General features: G+C 35.0%; 1 protein-coding gene across 2 annotated transcripts; it reads left to right on the top strand.

Moving 5' to 3' along the window:
• The first annotated feature begins 5290 nt into the window (after nucleotides 1-5290).
• Nucleotides 5291-15016, top strand: LOC110098809 (protein RDM16). Of its 2 annotated transcripts, none has more exons than XM_020825741.2 (6): nucleotides 5291-6373; nucleotides 12258-12539; nucleotides 12627-13088; nucleotides 13189-13383; nucleotides 13470-13627; nucleotides 13707-15016. In XM_020825741.2, exons 1-6 carry the CDS (start codon nucleotides 5375-5377, stop codon nucleotides 14566-14568), a joined length of 2958 nt encoding a protein of 985 aa, XP_020681400.1. In that variant the 5' UTR covers nucleotides 5291-5374; the 3' UTR covers nucleotides 14569-15016. The 2 variants fall into 2 exon arrangements, with proteins under 2 accessions (XP_020681400.1, XP_020681401.1); XM_020825742.2 differs by lacking the exon at nucleotides 5291-6373 and having other exon boundaries at nucleotides 12258-12335; nucleotides 12418-12539.
• Nucleotides 15017-16553: the final 1537 nt, after the last annotated feature.

The following is a 16553-nucleotide window of genomic DNA, read 5'->3' on the forward strand; positions in this document are numbered from 1 at the left end:
ACTTTTATTATATATATTAAAATTTGGTTGATGGGAGTTTAGATTAATTTAAAACAAAGTTAGTTGTGCTAAATGAAATCAAATTGAGTAAAAATAATTCAATATTAATTTGCCTCAAATCTGTCTCTCTAAGTGTGGTGATAAGGCTTTTAATCAAGTATTTTTAGATTGACCTTTATATTTCTTAATATAGGTTATATCTAATTCATCTACTCTCCTAATCCAATCATCAAAATGCTGACATTTTATATGATAAATCAACTCGAATTAAGTGGCACATTTGTATAATTTTGATCTACGACATTATTTTTTTATCAGTAGAAATTTTGAAAAGACAAAAGTTTTTGGATATATGACAAGTTCTTTTATTGAACAGTCGAGCCAAAAAAATGCAATGCCCTAATTGCTCCATCTCAATCTTCGACAGCTTTGCATGGTACTCAATCTTTTCTATTATAAATCATGAACTGCATATGGCCTCCTCCGCAGACTGCAACTTAATAGTCGAGCCAAAAAAAAGGCATGCCCCAATTGCTCCATCTCATCTTTCTTCTCTGTCTTCAACAACTTCACTCAATGCTCGACCTTTTCTATCATAAATCACAAACCGCATATGGCCTCCTCCGTAGACCGCAACTCCTTCAACCTCCACTTTAGAAAGCCCGGCGGGGGGGGTGCATGCGCCAAAAAGTTCAAACTTCTTAAAATAAATTGATTGGGGCTAAAACTAAACTCAAATCAGACCCAACTTGGATCAATCAGCATTGATTTGGGCCCAACTAAATTGAATTGTATTAATTTAATGAAATTAGACCCGAACTGATATTGATTTAACTCAAATTGGGTTCGACAAGGGTTTCGAGTATCGACCGAGCTTAGTCAAACTTTGTTGGGTCCAATTTGACTCGAATCGAGTCGCCTTGAACGCAAATTGGGCTCAACGAGACTCAATTAAATTAATTGAACACACTCGAGAAGAATGCGATATAAAAAAATGAGGCCAACACATGCTTGCATTAATAAGCCTATAAAGAAAACAATTCACCAAATGGTGCAAAACATGATGCAGATTGGTATAAGTATGAATAAGTGTAATGACTTTACCATAGTATGAAAAAGTGTAATGACGGTACCATAAAATACATATTGATACCCTCGTACACATTTGCATTGAATACAATAATATCACCATTCAAATCCACATAAATTAACTCTCCAACAACTCTGCATAATTAACATGGGATGAAATGTTCTTTCAATTTTCACATATGAAGCACTAAAGCATGAAACCAAACACATATTATTTACAACTATTTGAGGCATGAATGTGCATTTAATTCTCTAACTCAAGTAAGGTTCATCAAGCGTCCATACTGAATACAATTATAAGAATGAATAAATGAAGCAATTCTAGTCTTTAATCTAGTAATCCAACTTTCATCCATTGACCAAACTAATTTGTATGCATTGAAGTATGCAATTGTTCATAAATTTCCTCCAACAAACAAGTCATAAATCATATTATGGTGTGTGTGTGTACACTTGCTTGTATGTAAAGAGATTCAATCCATAGATTTATCAAACAAATTCTTAAGTGGGCGAATAAGAGTTCATACAAATGCAATCGATGATGATGATTAATGTCTACAGATGAACTCAATCATAATACTTATGATATTTGACATATAGAAAGATGATACACGAAAAGTATGATCGAAATCACAATGAACCATATAACCATCTATTGAAGTTAATCTACACATTTAAGGAGGTATCTGCAATCAGGATACCTTGCACAATAGTGTATAAAATCTATGACAAATTTGAAATCCAATCGTAGTCATTTGATGTATGGCTCGAGACATCCAAATATAATCAGTTCACATACAATTAAAAAGATGCTTGTTTGGCTTTTCAAAGTGTCAGAACCGATTAGGGAATGGGTGAGAAGTTAGGTCTTATAAAATTGATTAAACAACGTGCTTCAATGATAACCTCTTTTTTAAGTCAACAAACACTTGAGATTTTTTTTTTACAGGGAAGGCAAACATGCACTTCTGCTCATATACCGAGCTCTCTCGAACCTTGCCTCATAAAACCCCAATTCAATGTCAATTCTTAATACGTATTTTTTATATAAAAATTGTTAAATTTAACATGCAGGTGACGATTGATTTAAAAGAAATATAATAGAAATGAGTTTAAAGGTCATGAGTCTTATAATGGCAATAATATCTCTAGCACAGATGCGATTCCCTATGCTAGATAATGCAAAATCCTGACACAACCAAATACCAAATGATTTAAAAGATGATATTACACCTCACATTTAGTGGTTTACATCAGATTTTTTTTTCACTCTGCACAGAACGCATGTGAAGAAATATATGAGCACATTTCTTTATGTGATGACGAACCCGACGCATAATGAACAGCAGCATAACTTCAGCAAACAGAAATTTCGGGCAAGGAAATCAGTTCATGGTTCTATTAAAATGCTATTCAAACAATTAGCTTTAGCTTTATACCTGTAGTTAGGAGATTGTTGCGGTGGAGGTCAAGTGGACCAGATGAGCTAGCGTAGAGGAAGAGAAGGGACGATTTGGATCTGTCGGAGCTGCAGTCGGGACCGGGAATGCGACTTCCTGAGGCGGAATGAACGAGAGAAGGGAGGTAGAAGCTTCAGTTAGGGCAAGTCGGCGGGCTTCAGCTCGTACAAGCGAGGTGAAGGCCGAAGAGCTTCGGCCTAGCGGGAAGCTGGACGGCGTCAGGTGAGGCGACGAGCCCGGCTAGGGCCTCGTCTAGGTCTGCCGCAAGGGAGAGAGAGTAGAAACAGGAGGAGGAGGGGGCCTCGATCTTGCTCGTCTCGGGAGAGAGAACCCTTTGCTTGGGCTTCTTCAAACGAGAAAAGAGATGGAAAAAAAACCTCTTGGATGCGAATGCCAGAGAGAAGAAAAAAGGAAGACTGGGCTTCGGTCTTCTCGCGATCCAGAGAGAGGAAAATGCGCAAAAGCCCCATTTCGAAGAAATCCACTAACCTCGGAATTAATCCGGCTTCCTCGCTCTCTCGCTCTCTCGCTCCTCGCCTCAATACATGAAAAAAGAACTCTGCAAAACTCGATGTCCGAAAGAAAAGCAAAAATCAGCCTCAAAATAGAAAGTATCACGCGACTGCAGACTGCGAGTCTGCGACTGCAGACTGCGACAACAGTAGAATCAAATTTTCAATGTAATGGGAGCCGTTGGATAATTCAAATTGGTTAGAAAGCCAATTGGATTTTAATTGAAATCATATTAAAGCAATTAGGCTTAGATCGAGTCTGGATTGAGCCAGATTTGAGCCAATTCGCATTGTTTTGGGCTCAATTAGGTTTGATTATATTGATTTGATGAAATTGAATTCAAATCGACGTCGTTTCGGCTCAAATGGGGCTCGACAAGGGTCAGGGGCATGGATCTAGCTTAACTAAACTTTGATGAGACTAATTTGACTCGATTCAAATCCAAATTGGGCTCGATGAGGCTCAATCAAGTCGATCGAGGACACTCGAGTAAAAAGATGCTCGAAAATGAGGTCAACAACTGCTTACTCATTGTTTTAGAAAATTCATCACATAAGTTTTTATCAGATGATCTAAACAAAATATCATCAACATATATTTGGACAATGAGTAGTTCTTCTCCTACCTTTTTGAGTAATAGCATGATGTCTATACTGACCTTAACAAATGTTCTATCTAGTATGAATGTAATTAGTCTTTCATATCATGCCCTAGGTGTTTTTTTTTTTATTCTCTTTAAAAACAATTAATTTCACTTATAAAAATTTATTTGCATTCTCAAGAATTAAATAGTCAAATTTTAATGCATGCTTCCTATCATCAGCTTCATCTAAATATGACTTTAATTCTTTAAACGAATTTTCTAAATCAACATGAGATGCTTTTAAAGAGGCATGTTCAGCAGTTAAATCAAGATGCTTCTTATGTAGTGCATCAAAATCATCAAGTAGGATCATACGATTGTTATCCAAAGTAAAGTGACCTTTCCTAAGACCTTAATGCTCTTTTTACAAATTAAAATTTATCTTAGTTTTTGTGTTTATCATTATTTGAATGTGATGCGAATTATCAATGTTTTTAGAAAATAATTTGATTTTTACTTTAAATTTAACTTGGTGGTCTGAACTCACAATTATAAATAAAAAATGCACATGCTCTTGCTTGATTCAAATTATTTATAGAGATATATGATTATCCTAAATACTATATTACATTGAAAGAGGCTCGCTTCGTTGGTAATACTGAAGCCCTCATCGAAGGCACGGGAGGGGCAATTTAGGTATATGTAAGTTTTTGTCTATTATATTGTAATTTTAGTGATCTTATTATTGTATGAATAGTATAACTATTTTGATTGAATGTAATGCTTTCATTTTGAATTTATTGATTTTTTTTAGTGATGCAATGCTTTTTATTGTGATGTGTTATTGCTATTATATTATACTATTTTGTGTCTACCTCATAATCTATTGTGATTGCACGGCTTATATTATTCATATTTGAACATTATATGAACTATTTTCAAGCATTATTTAACATGTTCAAACAATATAATAACTTTGTCAAACTATACATGAATCTTATTAAAACAATGTACCAAACATGGCTTGATTTTTTTCTTAAATATAGTCTTCTTCTTGATCGAAGCTCGCTCAAACCTTGTTCAAATTATATTAAAGTTCAAACTAATTTTTATTGAGGCCAAATTAATAATGATAATAATAATAATTTGTGGTTCAAAGTGAGAAAATGTTATTTTTTTCAAAAAAATTTAACATATTAAAAAAAATAGCTGATATATATTTTAAAATTTTAAATATTATGAGACATATAAAATCAAATATCTCATATCCAAATATAATAATAATAATAATAAACAAAATAATTATAAAAATTTTAGTTTTTTCATAATAACTATCAAAATAGTAAAGCCTCCTTATTGAGGAGAAATTATTCTATGTGGACACCTGATTGAGAGAATCGTTTGAATTTGCTTCATTTTTATTGTGTTTTTATAAAAAAGAATAAAAGAATAACAAATATTCAATTATTAATACGTTTTAGTTTTTACTTTTTATAACTTTTTTGCTGCTCTTTTCTCAAAGCGTAATAAATTTTTTTTATTTAATAAATATTAAATATTTTTTTGCTGTTTTACTATTCTTTTGCTAAGCAAAAAAAAAAACCAAAAATACAGGAAATCCGTAATAGCGGAAGGCTCGGCTTTCAGCTCAGGCTCCGGTTGTAAAGTGTGAGTCGTGACCCGTAATCTACTCATCCTTCAGTGCGCAGGAAAACCCTAGACGGAAGCCATGGATAGGGTTTCCGAGCGGGACAGATCCAGTCGGAAAACCAGAGAAGAACGCGAACGGGATAGGGATGCGGATTCTTCCGTTCGCGACCGGGAGTTTGAAAGGGATCGGAAAAAGCATCGTCACCACCACAGCGGGGAGGAACGAAGACACGAGCGCTACGGTGAATCCGAACGACGGCACCACTCGATTGACGATTCACCGCAGGAATACGATATTCGTCGGCGCGATCCCTCTCCCGATCGGCTCAGGGATTCTGTTGAGCGCCGCAAAAGATCACGAGGGGATTCTCCCTCCGATGACGACCTTAGGGCTAGGGACTCCGTGGAGCGTGATCGAGAGGGGGATCGGCGCCATCGCCGCTCTGCCAAGGGGGGTTTGGAGAACGGTGGAGAACGCAAGCACGAGAGTTCGTCCAATAAGATTAGGAGATCAGTCGAGCGGGAAGGTTTTTCTTATGAAGAGTCCATTGAGAGGCGTCATAGGAAGAGGAAGGATAATAGGGGTAGTGATGATGATGAAATTGAGAATAACAACGTCAAGCGTGCTAGGGTTTCTGATGCAGAGCATAGGAAATCAATGAGGCGTGTTGAAGACAGGAATCTGGATGTGAGGGTGTTGTCAGAGGATAGCAAGGAGGCTAGGAGGGGAAAGACTTCTAAGGATAGAAGGAAAGAAGAGATGATGGTTACGGAAGATGACGTGAAGCATATACGGAAGGAGGAACAAGAAATGAATGGGAGTAGCAGACATAGAAGAAAGTCACGTGACGATACTGAGCAGGAAGAGAAGATAGACGGTGAAGAAGCAAAAGAAATTGTTAGAAATGATCGGCGATTTAAAGATGAGTTTAAGCAGGAGAAGCAGGAAACGTCTGTGCTCTCAAAAGCTTCTGTTTCATCTGATAAATCCCAGGTTGAATCGAAAACTGGACAGTTGGCTAATGCTAATGGTGACCGAAGCAATGCGTTTCCTCCCATGAGCGGTTCACTAGCAAAAGTGAGTTTTTAATATGATCAATTATTATTTATGTGCGATTGTTTGTGTTATTTTGTGGATAGTATGGCTTGTGTAATTGTGTTATGTACATAATTTGCTCCAAGTCTTCTAATCAAATCTAAAGCTGTGAATTGTGCTTAGAGAAGATAAGAATAAGGACTGAGCATGTGTTGCTCACTTCAGGGATATGGTAACTGAAGTGGTGCTAGATGTTAGGATGTTTCCCAAAAAAAAAGGTGATTTCCGAAAAATATTTAAAAGAATTTGGTAGTGGCACTTAGATTGGAATCATGATTCCTCTCCGACTTAGGTTGTTGCTTTGCTTTTAGAATGCATTATTTTTTTCATGTTTAAATTAACACCAATGCACATGCATCAGAAATTAGTTGTGAGTCTGTGACAATAGCTGAAGTTGATTTCACAAATGAAACGAGTTTCTTTATCAGAAGTGTGAAAAGCCAATGCGTATTATGTAGTATAATTGCAGATCATAGTAATTGTAAATGAAGTGTAGTAACAAGGTGGATGACAGAATGATGCTAATGAAGAGCGATGGGGGGTGAGCGGATAGGAACAATTTAGTAGGACATATAGTATTTGGAGGAAGAAGATGCAGTGAAAGGCTGTGGGAAAAGAGACCTTGCTGAGCAATTATTTACTAATTGGATCCTTTGACTTTTATTGTTCTGTATGATGGTATTTAAAATATTAACTATATCCTCAAGTTCTGGATTTTATTTTAGTGGGACATATAGTATTTGGAGGAAGAAGATGCAGTGAAAGGCTGTGGGAAACGAGACCTTGCTGAGCAATTATTTACCAGTTTGATCCTATGAAATTTATTGTTTTTTTTATGGTATTTAAAATATTAACTATATCCTCAAGTTCTTGGTTTTATTTTAGTTTGCCCTTTTGAGAGAACTGACAATGTTTGAACCATTAAAAATGACTATATTATCTCCGAAAGATTAAGTTAAAAAATGAAATAAAAAAATCGATAAATCCTTTATTATTGTTTAAAGTGCTTGATGGAGTGGCATGTGTGGAACTTGTTTAATGGATTTTTTGTGGGTAAATCAGTGATATCATCATCATGAGCTTTTAGTTAAATCTGCTCTCACTTTGTTATCTACCCAATTGCATGATTGGCAAAGCTATTTGCTGGAGATTTGTCTCATTTGCTACGGACTGCTACATTTTTTTCTTTCGTATTCAATGCACCATATATTTACTTTTAAAAGGCGATTTTGGTTTTTTTGTTAAATAGTGTTGTTAAATAAGTTGTCTCCATTATCAAGTGCTTAAGCCGTTTGTTCATTTTTATGTTAGAAAGTAGAAGTATAGATGCATTAAGAATGTTTTTGCCAAACAACATGAATGTATATACCGTTAAGTATGTAATAAAGTAAAAATGAAGAAATTGAGTTTATTAATTAGTGATGACAGCTATGACAGATCTGAGAGGGTAGGAACCTAGTTAAGGAGATGGTCTTGACTCAGTAAGTTGGCTTATTTTTATGAGATTTTTTGGGGACGCCCTTTACCATGCTATCAATTTCGCTCGTTGACTAGTTTTGGAGACCCCCTATACTCTTATATTTTGTTTGGGTTTTTTTGTGATTGTAAAAGCAGCAAGCAAAAATTTAGTCTGTTAAGATTAAAAAATTGGTTAATTTTTCTCTATCTATTTTAGAATTTGACTTAGAAAAGCTGTCTTTGGGAAAGATGATTAAAATGCAGCTGAGTAAGGCGCTTTTCAAAAGTTGCTCTGATTAATTTTATGCTTAGGATAACATTTTCATTATTTTATTTTTGAAGCGCTGTCATAGTTCTGCTTGGTTACAGTTTTCTTAGTGATTTTCAGAAATTTTTGTGTTGGGATTAGCTTTCTACAAAGAGATCTACCAGTGTGGCAATTATAAGAAAGTTGTTGCCATACTTTTTTAGAAGGAAAATATTTTTTTTTTTAAGGGTGAGGCTATATTTGGATCAACGATTTTATATGTTTATAAAACATCTTATATTCTAATAAGACAGCCTGTATTTGTTAAACTTTTTGTCTGGATTAAAAACTATCTAACAAAAGTGCTAGGAGTGATCAAAGAATCCTTGGCATGATATCACAATTTATTGTTAAATGATTTGGCTTCTTTTTTGTGTGTGAATTTATCTGGGAGTGCAGCATTATGCCTGGGTTAGTTTAGAATCCTTTGAGGCTATTTGGTTTATTAAAATTTGTAATTTAACTAGACTGCAGTGTTATCTTCATTTGACCACCATTTTGGAGAACTGAGTTTTACTGAATCCTGTTTTACAAATGGTTTCATTTGATCCACAAATCCATTCCGTGAAGAATTACCTATGGTACCATATGCGGGAATGAGGGATTTCATTTGACACCCCAACTCCTTCGATGTGGAACTAGCTCTGGTAGCTATGCTGCACGGACACGATAACATGAACTCATGATAGAGCCATCATATAAAACATAAGACATGTGTACGATGCGAACACAACATTACAATATTTAAATATTGTATAGAAATTAATATAGCATCACATTAGAAATGTCAAACAATAATAAATCAATTTCATAATTACTTGTCTAGCTTATAATATAAAATGTCTAGTACAATCACAAAAATATAAGCAAAAAATTATTTAGTACAACATCAAACTTTAACTACTAATTAAAAGGAATAATAGGATTAGCTCCAGAGGTTTGTCTTTGGTCTTCAATATTATTATCATTGAATATCATTGCAATCTCCAATATTCTCATATCATCAAAGGATTTAAACCCATCTCCAGTAATATCTCACATCTTGTTATCACTTTCCATATAAAGTGAGGTATTTCTTGATAGAAAACGAAGATTTATATGGTCTTCATCATGTGCTTTTATTTCATGTCTATATATAAATTATTTTACTTTAGCTAACATAGAGTCCCACATCTCATAAATCAAGTGTAGGCATGATTTATTTGTGTCAGTCACTCTCAACATATCATAAATTGGACTAGTAAAAGCCAAAATATAATCAATATCATCCCGCCATAAATCATTTAGGATCTCTTTTACGTATCATGCATTCCCAATATCATCTTGTTGACCACTTCTCACTGATCATTGTGGATTGAAGAACATTTTTTATATGTTTGAATCTCCTCAACATGACTATAATAGAGGCAAAACGTGTTTCAACCATAGCTAATATTCTCAAATTTGAGAAATCATTAAAGATGGACATTCTCATAGAGTCGTTGATGATGAAATTTCTAAGCAAAACAACGTCACATGCAATCACTATTATCCAATGACATTCATTATAAATGATTTCATTTGTCTTAGTATTTTTGGTTGCACAAATATTTTTCAAAATAAGATATAAAGTATGCACAATACATGGAGTCCAAAAGATATAAAGATATATTTGATCCATTAGTAGTCCTGTAGTTTTACATGCTTGTGCATTATGAGTGATAACTTGAACAACATTTGATGGCTCAATCATCACTATTACCTATTTAATCAAATTGTAAATGAGATGGTTATCTTTGGATTGCCCTTCACAATTCACAACTTTGATGAACATTAGGTAATTCTTTGTAATAATCATGAAATTGATGAGTGGTTTTCTTTGATGATCAGTCAAACCATCACATACTAAATTAACACATTTCTCTTTCCACACTCCTTTTGAAGGTTCAAGTAAAGTAATATCTCAATATTTTTTCTCTCATTCTTCAATAATTTTGATCTTATTGCATTGTATCCAAGTGGAACATAACCTGTAGATTGTTATTGCATGCAAAAGTGAATGTATTTTTATAATAAGAATTTCTAGCAAGGTTGAAAAGAAGTCTAACTGAAAAAACATCATCGTGATTTCACCATAACGTTTCTCTTGTATTTGCATATTAAATGCCTTCTTTAAAGAACTAATATCAACACATTTTCTTCTGTTATGTTCATATCATTCACTTCTAAATAAACCAATATTAACATTAGCACCAAGATGATAAACTCTAACGAAGGAGGAAGCAATATGGGATGAATGAGTTGAGGTCAAATGTATCTCTTTAGGAAATGAGCTTGATCCTTGTTTCAACTTCACCAGCTTGTCTGTGCAACTTATTCAACTGTGAAGTAGTAATCTTATGACACATTTAATTCCATGGGCAACAATTCTATTATGTAAATATGCTTTCACCATAGAATAGGCTCATTCGTAGGTGATAATATAATAATTGCATTTGAATGACACATTTTCTCCACTTTCATATGTTTTTCCTAACTTTGTAATATGATTCCATAAGGGCTTATTTGCTTTTACATAAGGCTCTGTGAACCTTCGCCACTTCTAGATCCAACACCACTAGAGCTTATTTTATTTTTAAGAAAACTGATGGAATGGAAGAAATAAAGTGTTAGCAAATTGGGTGATATATTGTAAAACAATTTAAAGTTTGACCCAATTGAGAACAAGCATTCCCAGTAATCATATAAAACATAAGCATTAGGAAACTATATGCAAACTATTATGTTGAACTTAAACTTAGCTTCAAGCCAAATATGAACCCATAATGAAGCCTACATGATTCCAACTTATTTAGATGCATGTGGATCTTGAAAAAAAAAAAAGAAGCTAATAATACTAATGAAAAAATTAATTCTACAACATTTAAATATACATTTTTCCTCAGACTAAAACATGAGCATTAGAATTAAAGGTAAACCAAATCATAAACAGACCTATAAGGTAATCCAAATCATAAGTAATCTATTTCATTATATCAATTATGTTCAAATGATTGAATAAGACATGAAAGGGGTTGAGTTTTACAGAATTTTAATTTCACCAAATCGTTAATTCATGCCAAAAAGTCCCAAACATTGGACCTGATTTTATTCACAGAAGTTTGTACTAACAGCCATGTAAGTTATTTGCATGGAATTAGTAATGTAAAATTGTAAAGCAAGAGTCGGAACCTTGGATGAAATTAGCATTAAGAAAATAGTATAGTAAAATTGGTATATACATGAAATTAGCATTAAGAAAAAAGTTTCACGATAGATTATACTAATAGGTCTCTTTGCTGCCGTTCACAGAGCAGACATGAGAGTTAGAACCTTTGATGCCCTCGGTGCCTGTGGAAATGGCGAAGACGAACAAGTTATATGCTTGCTCAGAAACGAAGAGAAGGATTAAAGAACAACTTCAATCGGATGTACTAGGATTCGAATCGAGCAGTTGCTTGCTTGGTTGGCCTTGCCTCGTCGCAGAATGGACGAAGAGTCGAAAATGAACTGCTAACAAAAGACGATGAGGAAACGTGGCTTCAATCGAACAGTCGCTCGCTCAGTCAGCTCGCCTTGCCTGGTCGCATAAAGGAATAAGACGAAGGAGGACCGTGAAAAGTAAAACCCTAGAGCATATGGGCGCCACTAACTCGTGAATACGGGATGTTAGAAGCAGTTTGAATATTAAAATGTAAAATTTTGGTAATTTAAATAAATTTAATTATCAAATATTAGGACACCCGTGTCCGTTTTAATTTAAATATTATTTTAATTGAAAACGGTTCTGCCGTGTTCGACACTTGTCCCAACCGTTTCGGGCATGTGTCTGTATCCAACACGTGTCCGACACCATGCCCTCTTTATGAAGGTTTGTCGGTGCATCATAGTCTGATAGCATGAATACAATTTTACAAATGATGAAGCATTCAGAAGTGCTTCGGCCTCGATTATAAATTGTCTTATGATGTCTGTCAATACTGTGGGCTGTTTAGTTGTACCTGTTCTCTATATATAATTGCTGTCTCTGTATTGTTTTTTTTTTTTTTTTGTAATCTATTTATGCATTTCTTGTTCCTGCAGGCTTTTGCTGAGGAACCACTTGCTGTAGCTCCAAATGTTTCCAAGACTTCGTCCAACTCTCATTCCATACATACTAAGGTATCTTCAATTACTGCCACCAATGAAAATGAGGGAGTTAGTATTATCAGATCTGATGAGGTTACTGGAAAATCTAGTACAGATGGAACAACATCCTCAGTTGCTGGCAAAAGTGGCAGCTTCTCTCGCGATGCTTTAGCAAAAGCTAAGAAAGCTTTACAAATGCAGAAGGAATTGGCAGAGAAGCTAAGGAAAATTCCTGTGGTAATTATGACTTGTACTGTACTTAAATAATTTAGTATCTTTGTAAACTTTTGGGATGCCTAATCTTCATGCAGTATTGCTTTACAGCTAAATAAACAGCCCGGTGCAGGTTCCATTGATAGTTTGCACAAAGAATCTTGGAAGCCTTTGGATGCAGGTAGTAGACATGGTGCTTCTATTTCTTCATCTCTTTCTGCTTCAACTCCTATTCCGATGATGCCATCTGCTCCAAAAATAGCTGTTGGGTCTGCACCATCGGAGAACTCATCAATTGCAGGTGGTGACGGTACCATACCTGTCCTGGCAACTGCAGCTAGTTATGAGGCAGTGAAGCGTGCACAAGAGCTTGCTGCAAAAATGGGATTTCATCAGGATCCTGATTTCGCACCTCTGATAAATATGTTTCCTGGTTCATCTGTAACTGATGCTGTGCTAATGCCGAAATCTACCAAAGGTCCAGTTCTGAGATTAGATGCCCAGGGAAGAGAAGTAGATGAGCATGGCAATGTTATTAATAAGCCAAAGGTGACAAATCTTAGTACTTTGAAGGTATGCAGAAAGCCATTTCTTTCGTTATAATTCACAGGCATTTTTTTGAAAGAAGCTTGATATTTTGTTTTTGTTTTTTTGTTTTTTTGTTTTTTTTCAGGTCAATATAAATAAGCAGAAGAAAGAGGCTTTTCAGATACTCAGACCAGAACTCGATGCTGATACGGAGCTGCACGCGCATTTTGATGCCAGCATAGGTATCAATAAAGCAAAGCTGGTGAGGCCTAAAAGGGCATCATTTCAGTTTGTGGAAGAGGGAAGATGGTCAAAGCAGGCAGAGGTTATGAAAATCAAGGTAATGTCAGCATTGTGCCGTTGCTTTTGACCTACTTGGAAATTTTTTTGTTTTAATAAGCTTAATTGTAGTGCTCATCCTAACAGAATCAATTTGGAGAAGCCCAAGCAAAGGAATTGAAAGTAAAGCAATCACAGCTTGCAAAGGCAAAGGCCGAACCTGATGATAACCCAAATTTAATTGCGGTGGGCGAGAGAACTTTCAAGGAGAAAAAGAAAGATGAAGTTCCTGAAATAGAGTGGTGGTAAGTTACCAATTCTTATTGCAGTTTTGCTTTTCTTGTTAAACAAATATTCTTATTTGAAGTTGCAACTTATGATCAGGGACAAACCATTCCTACCATCTGGTACCTATCATGATACTTCTGAAGATAACTTGAACTTAGAAAAGATAACCATTTATGTGGAACACCCTCGCCCAGTTGAACCACCAGCAGAGCCTGCTCCACCACCACCCCAGCCTTTGAAGTTAACAAAGAAAGAGCAGAAGAAACTTAGGACACAAAGACGACTTGCTAAAGAAAGAGATAGGCAGGAGATGATAAGGCAAGGTCTGATTGAACCCCCCAAACCCAAAATAAAGATGAGCAACCTTATGAGAGTCCTTTCCTCTGAGGCCACTCAGGATCCCACCAAAATGGAAAAGGAAGTCAAAGCTGCTGCACTTGAGCGCGAGCAAGCTCATATCGATAGAAATATTGCCCGCAAGCTTACTCCACAAGAGCGCCGTGAGAAGAAAGAGAGGAAGCTCTTTGAGGACCCCTCAATGCTTGAGACTCTTGTTTCAGTCTACAGAATCGATGACCTTTCTCATCCTCAAACGCGCTTTAAGGTGGATGTGAATGCTCAAGAGAACCGCCTCACTGGATGTTCCGTAATATCGGATGGCATAAGTGTCGTGGTTGTTGAAGGCGTCCGGAAGTCCATTAAAAGGTATGGTAAGCTGATGCTTAAACGAATTAACTGGGCTGCTGCTGTCGGTGATGATGAAAATGGAGATGAGGACAAGGACATTCGTCTTAATAAGTGTGTTCTAGTATGGCAGGGCAGTACTGCTAAGCCAAGCTTTAATCGATTCCTTGTGCACCAGTGCAGAAGTGAGGCTGCTGCCAGGAAAGTGTTTGCTGATGCTGGCGTTCCTCACTATTGGGATTTGGCTGTTAACTTCTCAGATGAATTATCCTGAAGTCTAAAAGGTGCGATCATCAATCTCACATTAGCAAGTTTTGATAAATTGTCCAGCTTCATTTGGGATGACTTTCTTCTTACTTCTTAAAGCAGCTTTTTAATAAAAAAATTAAAATTTTTGTACTAAAAAGTTGTTTTAAGAAGCAGTAAAAAGGCCGTCTCAAACGAAACCATAATTTCTGTTATGACAAGGCGCTCCTCTATGAATTTGTGAGCAGAAGTTTGAGATGAATTTGTGTTGCTTGATCATTAGTTTGTAGCTTGGTGTTCTTTTCACGTGGCCCTTTCAGCATTGGGATGGGCTTGTAAACAACTGAAATTGTTTCTGTTGTCATTAAGCAGACTCTAAATTTAAATGATATTGAGAGGAGCTGGATTAATTTTGCCTCTAGACTATAGAGCCAGATTAATCGTGTGAATGCTCTTATTATCTTTGTTCGGTTTTATTGTTACTTTTGTGGATTTGATGGCTTGCCTTTTGAAAGTAGAAGAACTAGTAGACATTAATTTTTTTTTTTTCAAATCTTAATGTTATGCCATTTTCAAATTTGATGGCGAGTTGAACTTGATATTGCTCTCGACAATTAAATTTTTCTTTTTTTTTTTTTAAAGAACTTTTATTATTATGCCTAATTATGTCCTGGTATTACATGAGTTTTTATACAAGTCTTTCACAGTATAATATTTTTTTATATGCAAGCTAGATACATAATGCGCATAGACTATAAAAAAATATTAATATTCAGCACTTGATGTCCTGAACTTTCAAATAGAACATCTTATTGACGAGAGATTATTGTGTGCGAAGTTTTAGCTGGAGAATTGTCTAAATTTTGTAAGTGTGCGTGGTTAAAATACAGTTATTGTTCATCATTGTGCACACATAAAAACCGGACCTAATTTTCGTCCGGCCTCAGCACGTAATAATCTTTTCTTATTGACATGCCAAAGACTATGAAACAACGTCACATAGTGAAACAGAGAACAACTACTGATTTCTTGCAGTAAACGTGAAAGGCTTTATTTTTTTGTGCACACTCATAAAAATCGGACGTAATTTTGGTCCGGCCTCAGCACGTAGTAATCTTTTCTTATTGACATGCCAAAGACTATGAAACAACGTCACATAGTGAAACAGAGAACAACTACTGATTTCTTGCAGTAAACGTGAAAGGCTTTATTTTTTTATTTTTTCTTTTTTTTATTTGAATAGTCCTAAGACCAATACAAATATGTAAGAGAATAGTGTAATAAAAGAATACAATAAAATGAATGTCTTTTATAACAAGGATACATTATAATAATAAAAATTATTAATTTTTTAAAAAATAGTAAGCATTTGTTATAATTTTAAAATGATGATATAATAATTTTATTAATTTTGACATTCTTCACAAACTCATGAAGCTACAATAACAAATATTGAGAGTTTTTATAATATAAGAAGAGCCCGATAGATTCAAATCAAGATTTAACAACTTATCGTTATCATCATCGTTAGAATTAGATGTTCTTAGAGAAATCAAAAACATGTGAGGTATTGGTCCAATCGTTGCTGAGACTAGGGTGACACATCATAGGAGACAAAACCCTCATGGGATCCTCACAAGATCTTCATCCTCGTCGAATCTTCACAAGGATCTTTACAGGATTCACGAAATCCATGAGAAATTTTCTTAGAGATCCTCTGATGATCTTCACAAGATTTATGAGGGATGTTCATAGTGTCATACCCCTAATTCGAAAGGCGGTACATCACGATAATACGAGGCATACTAAATGATAGAAAAATATGTCTTATACTCACAAAAGATAAGAGGGCATAAACTAATAATATAACCAATTATATCAGAGTAAATAATGGAAAAAAATTAAATATTCATTTCATTAATATAAATTCAAATAGAAGAACACCCATAGCCATAGTATTGATACAAACAAAGGAAATTTAAATAAAATAAATAACATGAAAGAAACTACCTA

The sequence above is a fragment of the Dendrobium catenatum genome, unplaced genomic scaffold (genome assembly GCF_001605985.2).
Source record: "Dendrobium catenatum unplaced genomic scaffold, ASM160598v2 fragScaff_scaffold_1645, whole genome shotgun sequence".
Lineage (NCBI taxonomy): Eukaryota > Viridiplantae > Streptophyta > Magnoliopsida > Asparagales > Orchidaceae > Dendrobium > Dendrobium catenatum.